We start from the raw sequence: 15,986 nt of genomic DNA, 5'->3' as shown, positions 1-15,986 counted from the left end.
CCACACTAAACACACACACACACACACACACACACACACACACACACACACGTACACTGTTCCTGGGGAGGCAGAGAACAGCATTAACCTCAAGAAGCCCCAGTCCTGGGTGACCCTGGGTAAGGTACATGCGTTCCTCACTCAGCTCTCCCCTCCTCCAGACAACAGAAACCACCATCCACGTGGACGTCAGGGGTAGGCAGCAGTAGCAGCACCGTGAGGGGACCCTGGCTTCCTGCCAGACACTTAGTGGTCTCTGCTAGCTCCAAAATTCTACGCGATTCTCAATTTGTGGTTGGACTGAACATAAAGTATAGAAGAACATTCAAATTTGAAATTCTTTGAGTCCAGTAACTTTGAAAATTATTTTTGTTATCAAATTTTCTAGATTCCACTGTTGTTTCTTGAATAGATTGTTAAACTAATTAATCTACATAATACCCAGACATATGGAAATACAAACTGATAGCATTTTTATAACACTGCACTTCAATGGTCAGTCTTTGTGATATTTTTATGATGTCTTGTTCAGCTGTTTTTACATCCACTATCACTGACTAACAAAAGAGAACTGACGTCTTCTTGGAAGTTACAGATTTTATGTTTCTTCCCTAAAATGCTGATATCTGAGTGAATGTGTCCAAAGTACCATTTAGAATGTGAGTTGTGAAAGTCAACTGGCAGAAGACAGCTTTGGAAACTGTCACTGGAGCCACTGGCAGAAAGCAAATGGAAGACAGAGCTTGACTGCAAGTAAACTGCCAGGTCACTTGAAACTCACAGGGTCTCTGGGATTCAGCACAAGGAATAGTGCTGCTTTATAACAGTGAGAGTGATGATGGCAACTAACATTTATCATGTGGGCACTGGGTGCCAGACACTCTACTAAGGGCTTGCTCCTACAAGGCACGCACTAATATTATCAGCCTCATTTTATAGGTGAGGAAACTGAGGCAATGAAGAGAAATAATAATGCTCAAGATATGAATCTACTTAGAGCCATTAGTCTTAGCTATTACCCTAAATGCTTTCAGTTCAGTTCAGTTCAGTTCAGTTGCTCAGTCGTGTCTGACTCTCTGCAACCCCATGAATAGCAGCACGCCAGGTCTCCCTGTCCATCACCAACTCCCGGAGTCCACCCAAACTCACATGCATCGAGTCGGTGATGCCATCCAGCCATCTCATCCTCTGTCGTCCCCTTTTCCTCCTGCCCTCAATCCCTCCCACCATCAGGGTCTTTTCCAATGAGTAGGCTCTTCACATGAGGTGGCCAAAGTACTGGAGTTTCAGCCTCAGCATCAGGCCTTCCAATGAACACCAAGGACTGGTTTCCTTTAGGATGGACTGGTTGGATCTCCTTGCAGTCTAAGGGACTCACAAGAGTCTTCTCCAGCACCATAGTTCAAAAGCATCAATTCTTCAGTGAAAGTAAAAGAGAAGAGTGAAAAAGTTGGCTTAAAGCTCAACATTCAGAAAACTAAGATCATGGCATCCGGTCCCATCACTTCATGGGAAATAGATGGGGAAACAGTGGAAACAGTGTCAGACTTTATTTTGGGGGGCTCCAAAATCACTGCAGATGGTGACTGCAGTCATGCAATTAAAAGACGCTTACTCCTTGGAAGGAAAGTTATGACCAACCTAGATAGCATATTCAAAAGCAGAGACATTACTTTGCCAACAAAGGTCTGTCTAGTAAAGGCTATGGTTTTTCCAGTGGTCATGTATGGTTGTGAGAGTTGGACTGTGAAGAAAGCTGAGCACCAAAGAACTGATGCTTTACTAGGAGGTAAAAAAGGAAAGATTAAAAATCATTTAAAAAATAATCAGAAAACTGTTTTATGCTTTTTAAAAGTTCAAAAATAAATTGAAGGATCTATGTTTTAATCTACTATTTTGATTACTCAGTTTGTTTCTGTACTCACTATTTTTTACTCCATACAACTATTTTAAATTAATTTTCTGGTTATTAATCTTACTGAAAAATTAGGAAAGGTTAAGTATTATAGGGCTTCCCAGGTGGCAAGTCTTAATGACCCAGATAACCATGATGGTGTGGTCATTCATCTAGAGCCAGACATCCTCGAATGTGAAGTCAAATGGGCCTTAGGAAGCATCACTACTGACACAGCTAGTGAGGTAATGGAATTTCAGCTGAGCTATTTCAAATCCTAAAAGATGATGCTGTTAAAATGAAGCACTCAATATGTCAGCAAATTTGGAAAATTCAGCAGCGGCCACAGAACTGGAAAAGATCAGTTTTCATTCCAATCCAAATAAGAGCAATGCCAAAGAATGTTCAAACTACTGCAACTGTGCTCATTTCACATGTTAGCAAGGTAATGCTCAAAAATTTTTCGAGCTAGGCTTCAACAGTACGTGAACCGAGAAATTCCAGATGTAAAAGTTGAGTTTAGAAAAGGCAGAGGAACCAGAGATCAAACTGTCAACATCCTTTGGATCATAGAAAAAGTAAGGGAATTCCAGAAAAACATCTGCTTCATTTACTATGCTAAAGCCTTTGACGGTGTGGGTCATAACAAACTGGAAGATTCTTAAAGAGATGGGAATACCAGACCACCTGACCTGCCTCCTGACAAATCTGTATGCAGGTCAAGAAGCAAGAGTTAGAAATGGACATGAAACAATCTACTGGTTCAAAACTGGGAAAGGAGTACCTCAAGGCTGTATATTGTCACCTTGCTTATTTAACTTATACACAGAGTACATCATGCGAAATGCCGAGCTGGATGAAGCACAAGCTGGAGTCAAGACTGCTGGGAAAAATATCAATAACCTTAGATATGCAGATGACACCACCCTTTTGGCAGAGAGTGAATAGGAACTAAATGGCCTCTTAATGAAGGTGAAAGAAGAGTGAAAAAGCTGGCTTAAAACTCAACATTCAAAATATAAAAATAATAATGTTTTTCTTGAGTCTCTGCTGTCAGCGTCCTTTCCCACGCTGGGAGTCAGTCCACCTCACCTCCCTAATATGCCCTGCAACACTGCACTGGTCTCTGGACCTGCTGTGGAGGCAGCTCAGACTCTAATCTGGTCCTGCTCCAGAGGTTCAAGAGAGAGGGGACATATGTATACTTATGGCTGGTTCATATTGATGTCTGACAGAAAGCAGCAAAATTCTGTAAAGCAATTATCTTTCAATAAAAACTAAACAAATTTTTAAAAATATCTCAACATTCAAAAAGATCATAGCATCCAGTCCCATCACTTCATGGCAAATAGATGGGGGAAAAAATGCAAACAGTGACAGACTTTATTTTCTTGGGCTTCAAAATCACTGCAGATGGTGACTGAAGCCATGAAATTAAAAGACACTTGCTCCTTGGAAGAAAAGCTATGACCAACAGCATATTAAAAAGCAGAGACATCCCTTTGCCAACAAAAGTCCGTATAGTCAAAAGTATGATGTTTCCAGTGGTCATGAAGTGATGTGAAAGTTGGACCATAAAGAAAGCTGAGCGCCGAAGAATTGATGCTTTTGAACTGTGGTGTTGGAGAAGACTCTTGAGAGTCCCTTGGACTGCAAGGAGATCAAACCAGTCAACCCCAAAGGAAATCAGTCCTGAATATTCATTGGAAGGACTGATGCTAAAGCTGAAGCTCCAATACTTTGGCCACCTGATGTGAAGAACTGACTCACTGGAAAAGCCCCTGATGCTGGGAAAGATTGAAGGCAGGAGAAGGGGACAACAGAGGATGAGATGGTTGGATGGCATCATCAGCCTAACGGACATGAATTTGAGCAAGCTCTGGAAAATGGTGAAGGACAAGGAAGCCTGGCATGCTGCAGTACTTGGGGTTGCAAAGAATCGTTCATGACTTAGCAACTGAACAACAACAATTATAAATTTTTGACTCAGGGTCTTCTAGTCTTGACCTTACCATGCAATTACTGTGTGAATTTGGTTGAGCCTCAGTTTTCTCAGTTTCCCTTATTAGAGTGTTCCTTTCTCTAACTAAAATAGTTCTGCATGTGTTGAAGTGTCATTCTGTGAACTTAAGAGACACTGCTTGTCAAGAGCAGATGGCTAGGGCCAGTTGCCAAGGCAATGGCTTCTCCAGCCTGGCTGTAACAGCTGCAGGCTACAGTCCCACCTCCATGTTCTGGCGATGTACCAGTCTAAGATGTCACAGAAACATGCTTGAGTTGGCTAGCACTCAGTATGATATTTAGAGGAAAGAAAATAAAAACTTAAGAATGATCAAGTTCTAAGTAATATCAAACAAAAGCATGCTATGCTTCTAATTTCCTCTGAAAGCACTTCTCATGTTTGCAAAGAGAGTAAGCTTAATATGTCAGCCCATCATAATTCCCAATGTGATGTGTGGGCTGGTAGTTCATCACAAAATCCTCCATTTTATAGGAACCAGTTAAGTTTCAATGCCAATTCTTGTTCTCAAAAGCAAGCTGCCTGCTAACCATGGTATGTATATGTTAGTGGTCTGAAATTACAACAATATTGTTAAAGTAGCAAATTTATCATAAGCATGCAGCAATCCCATTGCTTAGGGAAAGTAAGTTTTTCTTATTCTTAAAAAAATCACAATTTTTTAAAAGAATAATCACTTTTATCTTTTCAGTCTACCATGCAAATTCTTAGAGACCATAAACAGATTCATAAATTATTTTGTAACTTGCCATCCAAAATACCGTGACTTTTTTACCAAAATTATTTATTCATTTGCATGTTCAAAATTACTTATTAGGGGCCTGTCAGACATAAAGAACTTGAAAAGACAAACTCTCAATCTCTGTTATAGGATTTTAAAAAATCCTCCTATTTTGGAGTCCTACAGACCTCTGCAATTCCATTTTATAAATATCAAGAATTAGTCACCTTAGTAACAATTGTGTTGCGTGTTAAATGCTAAATATTTATTAAACAGAATTGAAAACTGACTCGTTAGTTGTCCTCTAAAAATTTCAGCTCCTGCCTCTATCCCTCTCCTCCCCTTTGCAATGCAACTACGCCTTCAAACAGCATTCTTTAAAAGGCGGCTTTATGGCTTTGGAGGAAGAAGCTGATTTCACAGCCAGATTTGCCACTGCTGTGGAAAACAGAGTGCACATGCAAGCCAGCTGAAGTCATAAGGGCTGCAAGGATTAGGGCCGCGGGGGCCTCCACTGCTGCTGTCAAACTGCAATTGGAAACAGCTTTTCCAAAGTACAGCATGAGAAATCAGGAATTCCTGTCCACAGCTCCCCAATCCACAGGGTTTTTAATCAGGCTTGGTATTACCCATTAGAGATCAGAAATATGAAAATCATGATGAAACCAAACAAGAGTATTTTCTAGGTTTCCAAGTTTTGTTCTGCCTGGATCTCTCCCAAGCCTGTAATTATTGTCACTCACTACGAGATGTGGGTTTGATCCCTGGGTCAGGAAGATCCCCTAGAGATGGGAATGGCAACCCACTCCAGTGTTCTTGCGTGGAGAATCCCATGGACAGAGGAGCCTGGCAGGCTACAGTCCATAATGTTGCAAAGAGTCTGACATGACTTAGGGCCTGAACAACAACAATGACCAGTTAAAAAGGGAACTTCTTCTGACTGGGACAGGAGCTCTAGGAAGGCTGGACCTGAAGGCAGGGCAGGCTCAGTTCAGTGACCTGCCTTCCTTCCAATACCTGGATATATAGATTGTCTTAACTGCTCAAATTCAGTTACTTCATCTGTACCTGTCACTTAGAGAGATAAAGTAATTTTTGCAGAGATCATAGAAAAACTATTGAGAACTTTAATAAACTAGAATCATTCAATGAAAGGTTTATTTTCTAAGCCACTCAATGGCAACCCACTCCAGTACTCTTGCCTAGAAAATCCCATGAACGGAGGAGCCTAGTAGGCTGCAGTCCATGGGGTCGCTAGGAGTTGAACAAAACTGAGTGACTTCACTTTCATTCACTTTTATGCCTTGGAGAAGGAAATGGCAACCCACTCCAGTATTCTTGCCTGGAAAATCCCAGGAACGGGGGAGCCTGGTGGGCTGCCGTCTGTGGGATTGCAGAGTCGGACATGACTGAAGCGACTTAGCAGCAGCAGCCAGCTAAAGACAAGAATTTTTTCTCAGGAAAACAAGTTCGAATCATCAATTTAGTTTAAAAAATATTCAGGATTTGATTTGGGATTAATCCAGATGTAGACTAATTTCCAATACCTTTGTCTAGATTTAGAAGACCTAGAGGTCATTTATGGCAACCTCAACTTCATTTGTCAACTTTTCAATGATCTTTGAGACACAAATGCTAAAGTAGGGAAATAAGTTAATCAGAGATTCGATTTAAAAGATGAGCTTATCAGATAAACTACAAACACATCTGTTACATATGTCACTCATTCTGATCATGATACAGTGCTATGTTATACAGGGATTAGGTAACACCCAAAAGTGGGCCAGCTGTAACTTTCACCTTGAAAGATTCTTAATTAAAATTCCCTTATATGTATGACTTCTAGGCAAGGAAGGAGTTATGACTTGATTTTTTTTAAACTTGCCTTAAAAATTCCAGTCAAATTCCATCTATATAACCAAACTTTCCCTGGTCACCTTGAGTCAATTCCTCTTTCGTTTTTCACAGCAAGTTTCTGGGACCTCTCTTTGGCACAGGACATTCTATACAACAAATATAGTTGCTAGTAGATGAATATTCCCCAACTAGATTCTGGGCTGTTTCCCCAAAAGGAACAATTGTGTCTTATTCATTTCTTTAAGCCATCTCTTCCCCTGTTCTGAAATTAAAAACTAGAATTCTAAATGAAACAAACAAAAAAATTCCCTTTCATTGTCTAAAATGTATTATTTATTTCTTAGGGAAAAAGATATTTTCAGAAAAAGAGTATTGGCAAATAATGGCCAAAATTTCAGAGAGGAGAAGAAAGCTCAGTGGGAGAGCCTTATGTACAAACTGGACAATCAGCAAAGGTGAACTAGGGATCTGAAACGGCACTTAACTCTCACCATAAAGCCTGCTCCAAACTGGAGCAAATTTAGACTCGTTAGGACTTTCTTCAAGAAGCAGCAATCAATTCTTGAATAAAAATTTTCCAGAAAATCCTTGTCCTCTAATAAAAGCAATTTCTTAAGAACACCTTGGAAATCTACTTAATGACCATAAACAGATTCATAAATTATTTTGTAACTGGCCATCCAAAATACTGTGACTTCTTTCCCAAAATTGTTTATTCATTTATATGTTCAAAATTACTTATTAGGGGCCTGTCAGACATAAAGAACTTGAAAAGACAAATTCTCAATCTCTGTTATAATATTTTAAAAAATATTTTGAAGAAATTCTCATCAAGATGATCAATCAAGAAAAAAAAATTCTGGTTAACTATAAATTAAGTAGAATGTTCCATCATCTGGGCCTCACCTTTGTTCTGGCAATGAAATCTACTTGCTAAGAGCAATAAAACCTGAACGGCCCTTACCTTCGTGAATATACTTCTTTTGAGCATCTTCAGGATTAAGTAACTCCAGTAAAGATTAAGAACTTGCAGGACCATGAGCTGCAGGTTGAGGAAGATGTATGAAAAGAAAGGTTGAAGGTAGTGCAGAGGCAGAATCAGCGTGCAATATAAAATCCTGAAAAACCAAACAAATGAGAATGTTTCGTTATCGTCAAAGCACTTCTGAATTTTCAGTGAGGAAACAAGTACTTTTTCTCTCAAGGCATACAACATTTATTTCATTTCTAATAATGTTCAGGAAAGACTCAAAAGAAAACAATATGGTAATATCACCTTTTATATCATTTTTGGAAAGTCACAAATGTTCCTCTACCTCAGTTTCCTCTCTGCAAAGAGAACTGTATATCCTTATCCCACCTACCTTCCCGGGACTGGAGAACATGAGATAATGCATGTGTGCATAGGGTTATTATTGCCTTTTGGACACAGTCTCATCTATTTGGCATCAAAAGTGAATGGGAAATATTACATGAGTAAATTTTCTGGATAAAACAGACTTTTAAAGAAGCAAAAATTCTATTATTACTTTTACTTCCACTTTCTAAAGTGAACTGAAGGATGCACAGTGCTTTCAGATACAATTGCAGTATGAAGGCTATCTGTTGTCTTCCCAAACTGCAAACACTGCTGTTTATACATGTTTGTAAATATAGTTTTTTCATACAAAATTGAAAAATAAGAACGCTGCCCATAAAATTACAATTAAAAAAAAATAAAACTGTAATTTTGTGCATTCTTCTCTAACTTTTCTTACATATATTTAAATTTAGGATTGGGGGCAGGAGGAGAAGGGGACGACAGAGGATGAGATGGCTGGATGGCATCACCGACTTGATGGACCTGAATTTGAGTGAACTCCGGGAGATGGTGATGGACAGGGAGGCCTGTTGTGCTGCAATTCATGGGGTTGCAAAGAGTCGGACACGACTGAGCGACTGAACTGAACGGGACTGATAGTAAAATTGACTATTTGGGGGTGTGCAGTTCTACAAATTACAATAAAAGCATAGATCTGTGTAACCACCACCACAATATAGAGACAGAGTGGTTCCATCAACCCCCAAATCCTGGTGCTGTCCCTTTATAGTCATATCCCCAGACCTAACACTTGGCAACCCCTTATCTATTCCCCATCCCTTTGTCTTGTCAAGAAGGCCATATAAATGGAATCATACAGTGTGTCAGCTTTTGAGATTGCCTTCTTTCACTCAGCACAGAGCCTCTGAGATTCATGTAAGCTGTGTGGGTATCAATAGCGTGATTTTTTAAACTAGTGAGTGGTATTCTATTGTGTGGGTATACCCATTAGTGACCATTTGCATTGTTTCCAGTTTTTGACAGTTGTGGACAGACTGCTATAAATATTTATGTAATATATATGTTTTTTTTGTACACACGAGTTTTCATTTTTTAAGAGTAAATACATACAGGTGGGGCTGTTGGGTATTACACTGCCAAGTATACACTTAACTTTACAAGAAACTGAAAACTTGTTTTCCAGAATAACTATTTTGCATCCTAATCAGCAAAGAATGAGAATGCCAGCTGCTGCTCATCTTCAGCAGCACTTATTATTATTCTGTAGAGACTTTGTCACTCTAGTAAAAGTATCACTCATGGAATCTTACATTCAGTTTCATTTAGCTTTAAATCAAAACAGTTTACACACAATCCCTAGAACCTTATTTCTGACAAATAGCAAGGAGATCTGGATCCACAGGTAGGGACAATGCCCACGGTCAGCCTGAAGCAGTTACAGAAGATGGACCATCGGCCCCTCTGCCACTTACAAAGTTTTAAGAGTCCAGACTCCTTGAGGCGGAAATCTTACAGCATGCAGGTAGCTAGATATGAGCAGAGAAAAGGTAGCAGGAAATCACACATCTTGTAAATAGCAGGGGTCCATAGACAGACAAAGCAAAGTAGAAACTTTCAGACTGATAGGAAATTGGGTGATAAGGGTCTGAATAGAAGACAAAGAAAGGTGGGGAAAGGTGGCAATCTCCTGTGTTCAAATGTAACCTTTTGCTCATTATGATCTTATTAAAAATAAAATTAGCCTTGTAGATAAGAAGTACCCATCATGCACTGACACTTCTGATTTAAGCTAAATAAGGACAAAAATCCATCTTCCTCTCAGGAAAATAGAGCTGGCATGAAAATTGGGGAAGATGCCCCTCCAAATTACTCCTTAGTGAATATCCTGCCCCTTCATCAGTTTGCCCATCATAACCAGTTTACCAAAGAAATCCAGTGTGGCAGCTCCTCACCTACCTGCTCAATCTCCCTGAGAGCGTATCCTTACTTAAATAAACTCCCACTTAATGTTCTTAAAAAAAAAAAAAGTTTACACTGTTAGAACAATTTGGTGTGTTAGGGGAAGCACACTGACTGAATCCACCAACCCTGGCCAGGCACCACAGTCACCATCTGCATGAGCTGTTTTACGACAGGAGGTCCTGGTAAAGAACACGGAGCTAGTAAGCCACCACCAACCAGAAGAGACACCACGTGTCTGACCACTTCCCAGAATCCTTGTCACTGGCATCCATCTTGGCAGAGCAATGTAGGCACCACCAGGAAGGACTGTGAGTCAGGATGATTGGTCAGAGACAACCCAGAAACTAATCCCATCACCATAAAACCTGAGACTGCAAGCCATGGGGCAGAGCAGTCCTCCTGGGTTCTCTTTCATGACTGCTCTCCACCTAGGCGCCCTTTCCCAACAAAACCTCTTGCTCTGTTAGCACATGTGTCTCCTCAGACAATTGGTTTCTGAGTGTTAGACAAGAGCCCATTTCTGGGCCCTGGAAGGGGTCCCCATTCCTGCAACAAATGGTGACTCTGGTGTGGACTCTTCTTCACTACCACTGACATCATGACTACTTGGGGAACTCAAATGACCTTCTGACCACTCAGAGTGCTTGGGGACCAGCTTGCCCACCAATGGACCAAACCCAGTAGCTCCAACTGGGACCCTTTTGTCCTTGGTCTCCTCCTGACGCAGACAACTGGCCAGGGTGCCCCGACAGGATAAGGAACAAGAGACTTTACTGACCTCTCTCACCTTCCCTTTCTCTTTCCTCTCCTTAACCCTTCCTATCCTACCCTTTTTTCTAGTCCCCCAGTCTTAGACACAGGAGTCTGGTCAAAGGGCCTCAGACTGAGCTGAGGATCAGAGGCCAATCACCTTTGCTTGGCAGAGAATTTGAATTCTGGCCCTGCTCTGGTTTCTGGTTTGAATTCTGGTTCTGTTCTGGTCTGGCCTGGTCTCTGGTAGGGCCAATTTCTAGTCCTCCCTTCTCTGGAAGCCCAGTAGTCCCATAACACCTGGGTATCTGCAGGTGGCAAGAGATGTCTGTAAGGTCACCCCTTTTGCTCCCCCATCCCGCCTCCTTCCCCCTTTTCTTGCAGCCTGATTTCCTTTCCTCCCTTTGAAATCTTTGAAGACTTGAGATTACGTTCATTCACTCTGGTAGAATTTGGATCTGAAGTTCTGTGTCTCTATAGGAGGTTTTCTGAGACAACGTAATCTTGTATTTAAGGGAGTGTTTGATTAGGATGGTTGGGTATGTGTATGTGTTCTGTGTTGTTATTTGTGATGGCCATTTTGCTTTGTGTGGCTGCCATTTTGTTTAGACCTGATGCTGTTTTGTTAGAGCTTGATTTTCTCTTCCTTGCCTTGAGATCAGGGCTCTTCAGTTCAGTTCAGTCACTCAGTCGTGTCCAAGTCTTGGTGACCCCATGAATCGCAGCACGCCAGGCCTCCCTGTCCATCACCATCTCCCGGAGTTCACTCAAACTCATGTCCATCGAGTCAGTGATGCCATCCAGCCATCTCATCCTCTGTCATCCCCTTCTCCTCCTGCCCCCAATCCCTCCCAGCATCAGAGTCTTTTCCAATGAATCAACTCTTAGCATGAGGTGGCTCTTAGAACACTAATCTAGACCACCTCTAATTCTTAAGACTGAAGGGCAAATGGGAAGAAGCTTATAAAAAATATTATTTATCCCAACTGTTATTTATAAACTAGTGAATTTTATATTGTAATATCTGATTAATGACTAAGTTTAGAAAATGAAGCCAAATCTTGTGTTGTGGCTCTCTGGATATGTATGTGTCTCAGTATGTGTCTTTGTCTCTGGATAATATTGTTGAGATTAATTTGTAAATGAGCTCTATTTAAACGTCTTAAAGAAATGTAAGTGCTTACAAATCAAACAATTCCAAATTAAGCTAAATGAATTTCAGGTTCATGTGAACTAGGAAATATTCAATATTAAATTAATACTTGGTGATATAGACATGCCTTTAGAACCATCAATAAGTATAATACTTCTGTTGTACCTAGATTTACTAGAGGTCAAATAAGACTGTATTCTATTTGTTACAAATTTGTTAACAAGAAAAGAAACAAACACAATGTGGAAAAAAAACCTTTCAGGGAAGCGTTTTCAGTAAGAAAAGGTGTGAGAAATGAAAAAGTAGTGAAATGAGTGAGTTACGCATGATCAGGATTTTCTAAGACTGGATTACAATTAGTTGGGGAAGTAGATTTTGTTAGGAATGACTTAGCCACAGGAAAACTGGTTGGAACCAACGAGGCCCAAGATGGCAGAATCCACTTTCACTAGACCTTGAGCCTTGGTGTGCACACCCCCTGTGACACGTGCAAGCTAAGTGACGCACCCGATAGCGGGGGCTGAATCTGACTGACTGTTCTAAGCCCTTTTGATTTTGGGGGGGACAAAATTTTCTAAATCAAATTCTATCCAAGTTCTTTTGACCTCTAGTTAACTTTGGGATGCTTCAGAGGGCCCCTGAAACATCCCAAAGAGAGATATATTAAGCTAATTGTGTTTATTTGATTGGTTAAATTACATGGGAATTATTATCAAATGAGTAATAAATCCTCTCGGGTTATATTGTATGATAAATGTTACTAATATAGGTATCCTAGAACTTATATGGAGTTCCTAAAATTCTGTCATGTTCTGGTATTCTAATGGGAAACCTGATGACTTTACAAAGGTTAACAAAAGGACTGAACTGGTGAACATGCTTATAACTTTTATGGTTTCTATCTGAAAAAAATTTATGGGTTTGAATCAGTGTTTCCCAGGAGTAGGGTAAATATTCCCCTCAAGCTAATTATGACATTTGGTAAAATTATAAACAAATGGAAACAATTATCTTTTCTATCAGACCCCTTCAGAGATTGGAAACTCTTAGGTTTCCAATAACTTTATCAGACAAGTTAGGAAGGTTATGTCACTAGCAAGTACAGAAATCTCAAGGAATTTTTGAGACCTTGAAAAGTGAAGACTTCACCCAGATTTGTTAGGCAAAATCTGTGATAAGCCTTTGGCATGACTTTCCTACCCCTGAAAGATTTTATTTTAAAAGTTTTGTCTGAGACTCTATAAAAGTTTCAGCAAAGCAAAAAGTCTATGATCAATTATGGTTATATAAATAATCAGGTCAGGTTTATTCACACCAGAACTATTTTGCAAACAAACTAGTCTTAATTTGGTTACATTTGGTAAAAACGAGGGTGATTTTAGGGAAAAAAAGATGTTTCAATAAATGTTAAATCCCAGTTTGTTAATGAAGGTCTGTATCTACTAAGACCCATTTCCTGAATAGTTCTTTGCTGTTATGGTATATTAATGCAAAATTCACTTGAATTATTAAGAGACACCCTAAGTTTGTTTCTGAAGCTTATCTCAGTAATCTATCTTTGGACAAAGATCAGATGCCTCGCGATCTACAACCAGAACTGGAAAAGGACATAATTTAAGGGACTGTCTCCAACCTGGATGGAAGGACCTTTTTATCAGGTACTCTTAACTAGCTTGCTCACAGTGAAATTGAAGGTAAATTGACTCTTAGATTAATTCCCACTTCCAAAGGCCCTTACACTGCACTAGTCTATAGAGAGGACAGCTGACCTGATCTCACCTTAAAATGACACCCAGAGGAGAAACTGCACTACACCAGGATGAGAAGAAGACAACATCAGAGATAGACAGTTTGCCTAAGATGCTGCACCTGATTCATACGATCATTTATAATGTTTTCTCGACTTCTGGGACTTTTGTGTATAAATCAAATGCTTTTAAATCATAGGCCTGATCCTATGCTAGTATTAGAAATCAATCCAATTGTTGGCCAATTACCTGTGTCCAGTTCTGGGTTACCTTGGTGAATTTCTTCACTCTAAGGCTCAAATTGTTGGCACTGAGAAAATTTACTTTAAAAGGAAAATTGTAGTCATGTTCAGGTCACTACTGATACTACTGGATAGGATCTCCTCACTTGGCCAATTAATAATGCCTGCTTTGACCCTGGTAATAAATTTGAATTCTCTTCTATTACTCAAACTCAATCAGAGCAACAAGCAAAGTTTCAGCAAAGGAAAAAAATCTCCCACAATTCCTGGATGGATTAATATAGATAACACCAGGCTATGATGATTTAGGTTTAAAGTCTCTATGTTGGGAACAATTAAGTCTACTAAGGATGTGAAAGGTGGACTGTGAAGAAAGCTGAGCACCAAAGAATTGATGCTTTTGAACTGTGGTGTTAGAGACGACTCTTGAGAGTCCCTTGGACTGCAAGGAGATCCAACCAGTCCATTCTAAAGGAGATCAGTCTTGGGTGTTCTTTGGAAGGACTGATGCTAAAGCTGAAACTCCAATACTTTGGCCACCTCACGCAAAGAGTTGACTTATTAGAAAAGACTCTGATGCTGGGAGGGACTGGGGGCAGGAAGAGAAGGGGATGACAGAGGATGAGATAGCTGGATGGCATCACTGACTCGATGGACATGAGTTTGGGTGAACTCTGGGAGTTGGTGATGGACAGGGAGGCCTGGCGTGCTGCAATTCATGGGGTCGCAAAGAGTCGGACACGACTGAGTGACTGAACTGAACTGAAGGATAATCAGTCTAGTAACACTAGGAAACTGGGCTATGTACCTTATAGACAGTGCCAATATATAATTTCCCTGGAAGATGAGGATTCGTATGGAATAGACTAAGTCAGATGACCTGGGATATACTGGGCTGCATCTAATGGAAGCTCTTAGCTTACTTTTTACTTATAACTTTACTAATACTGCTGGCTATGTTATTTGTATTTCGCCTGTTTTACAAAATTGCTGTTTCTTACATTACCAAGTGTGTGACTGAGCCTCTGATAGTATATAGTTTCATATGAGATTGATGATAACAGTGTAACTTTAGATATGGGAAGAAGCAACAAGAGAGAATGTTTTCCTGGACCAAGAGGCTAGTAAGACAGGTGGTCCAGAGAATTTTGGATACTGTTTTATGGCCTAGTACAGTAATAGCACATTGAACGGCCTATCAGAGAAATATTTGCCAGACCTGGGAATTGTCAGCATTCTCAGTACCGTGGGAGAAAATGGTCAGGAGATGTGCCCCCAAAATCACAGTCAAACTTATGACCATGAAGGGGCCCTATCAACTGAAAATTGGCACTTGTCATCTACCTCTACAAAGATCAAATAATGGCCACTGCAGTTGCTGACCTTTCACACCCTTGAAAGGAGTTCAGGGTGGAGATAAAAAAATGAAGCGCTCTGGGAAAAACTGGAAGAACAGTCCTTCAGATAGATATTTTCAGGAAAAGATTTTATGAATCCCAATCCTTGCATCTTCTTATACCTAGAGAAACACTAACATTGTTAATTGTAGTATCTGCTTTGGCTATTAAGGAGAATATCACAATTAAAAATCAAAATAGAGTAGCTATGGTTCAGATATCCATGGAAATGAGTAGGTCACAGTATGGGTGTAATTTCAGACTAGTCCTTATATTGCTAAGAACTTGAGTTTTCTGAGCTGTGTCAGACTTAGAGGCCACCAGACATTCTCAGAACAATGTCTGAAGGAAGCAAATAACTGTAACCTTACTTTTTATAAAACTAGGCAACTGGCTACCTGGCTACAAGTGTCCACAAAGTGCCAGGTCCAGACCTGGCTTCATGCTTATTCTTCTGAAAAGAAATGAGATTTATTCTGTCTATTAAAATTCCAGTTGTCTCTCCTCCAATTACTTCTAGTTGGGTCTGTTACACCAAAATGGGAGACCAAGAGATTGACATTTTAATCATACAAAACTCAAATCTAGGACTTGGCACTCAGAAATAGTTCCAGTTCAGTGTCTGTTCTCCAAACTGAGGCAGTCTTATGCCCCATTTTGACAGGAAGTTATCAGTCATAGTTTCACACTTCCCTGAATTAAAACTAAGCAGGATTCTGTGGGGCTGTAGAGTACAGATCTGTTCTGTGTTCTCCATTTCTTTTTTGTAGGATCTAGGCTTCATTCAGCATCCCTGACCTTCCCTGAGTCCCAAAAGGCAGATTCAAACAGTTGCTGATCAGGGAAGGGAGGGGATACAAAAACCGAGAAGGAGCAATCAAATGGTGGTACAGCCTTGAGGCAGGATCCTGGTTTTCATTC

General features: G+C 40.2%; 1 protein-coding gene across 1 annotated transcript in view; it reads right to left on the bottom strand.

Moving 5' to 3' along the window:
• Window positions 1-15,986, bottom strand: part of CERS3 (ceramide synthase 3) — a 157,484-nt gene that overhangs the window by 51,548 nt on the left and 89,950 nt on the right. Inside the window, exon 10 of the mRNA XM_005694924.3 lies at window positions 7,457-7,610. Coding sequence (XP_005694981.2) covers window positions 7,457-7,610 — 154 coding nt within the window. The remainder of the gene's footprint in view (window positions 1-7,456; window positions 7,611-15,986) is intronic.

This window comes from Capra hircus, chromosome 21 (assembly GCF_001704415.2).
Source record: "Capra hircus breed San Clemente chromosome 21, ASM170441v1, whole genome shotgun sequence".
NCBI classification, from domain to species: Eukaryota; Metazoa; Chordata; class Mammalia; order Artiodactyla; family Bovidae; genus Capra; species Capra hircus.
The sequence above is the reverse complement of the archived record's forward strand: the minus strand, read 5'-3'. Positions and strand labels throughout refer to the sequence as shown.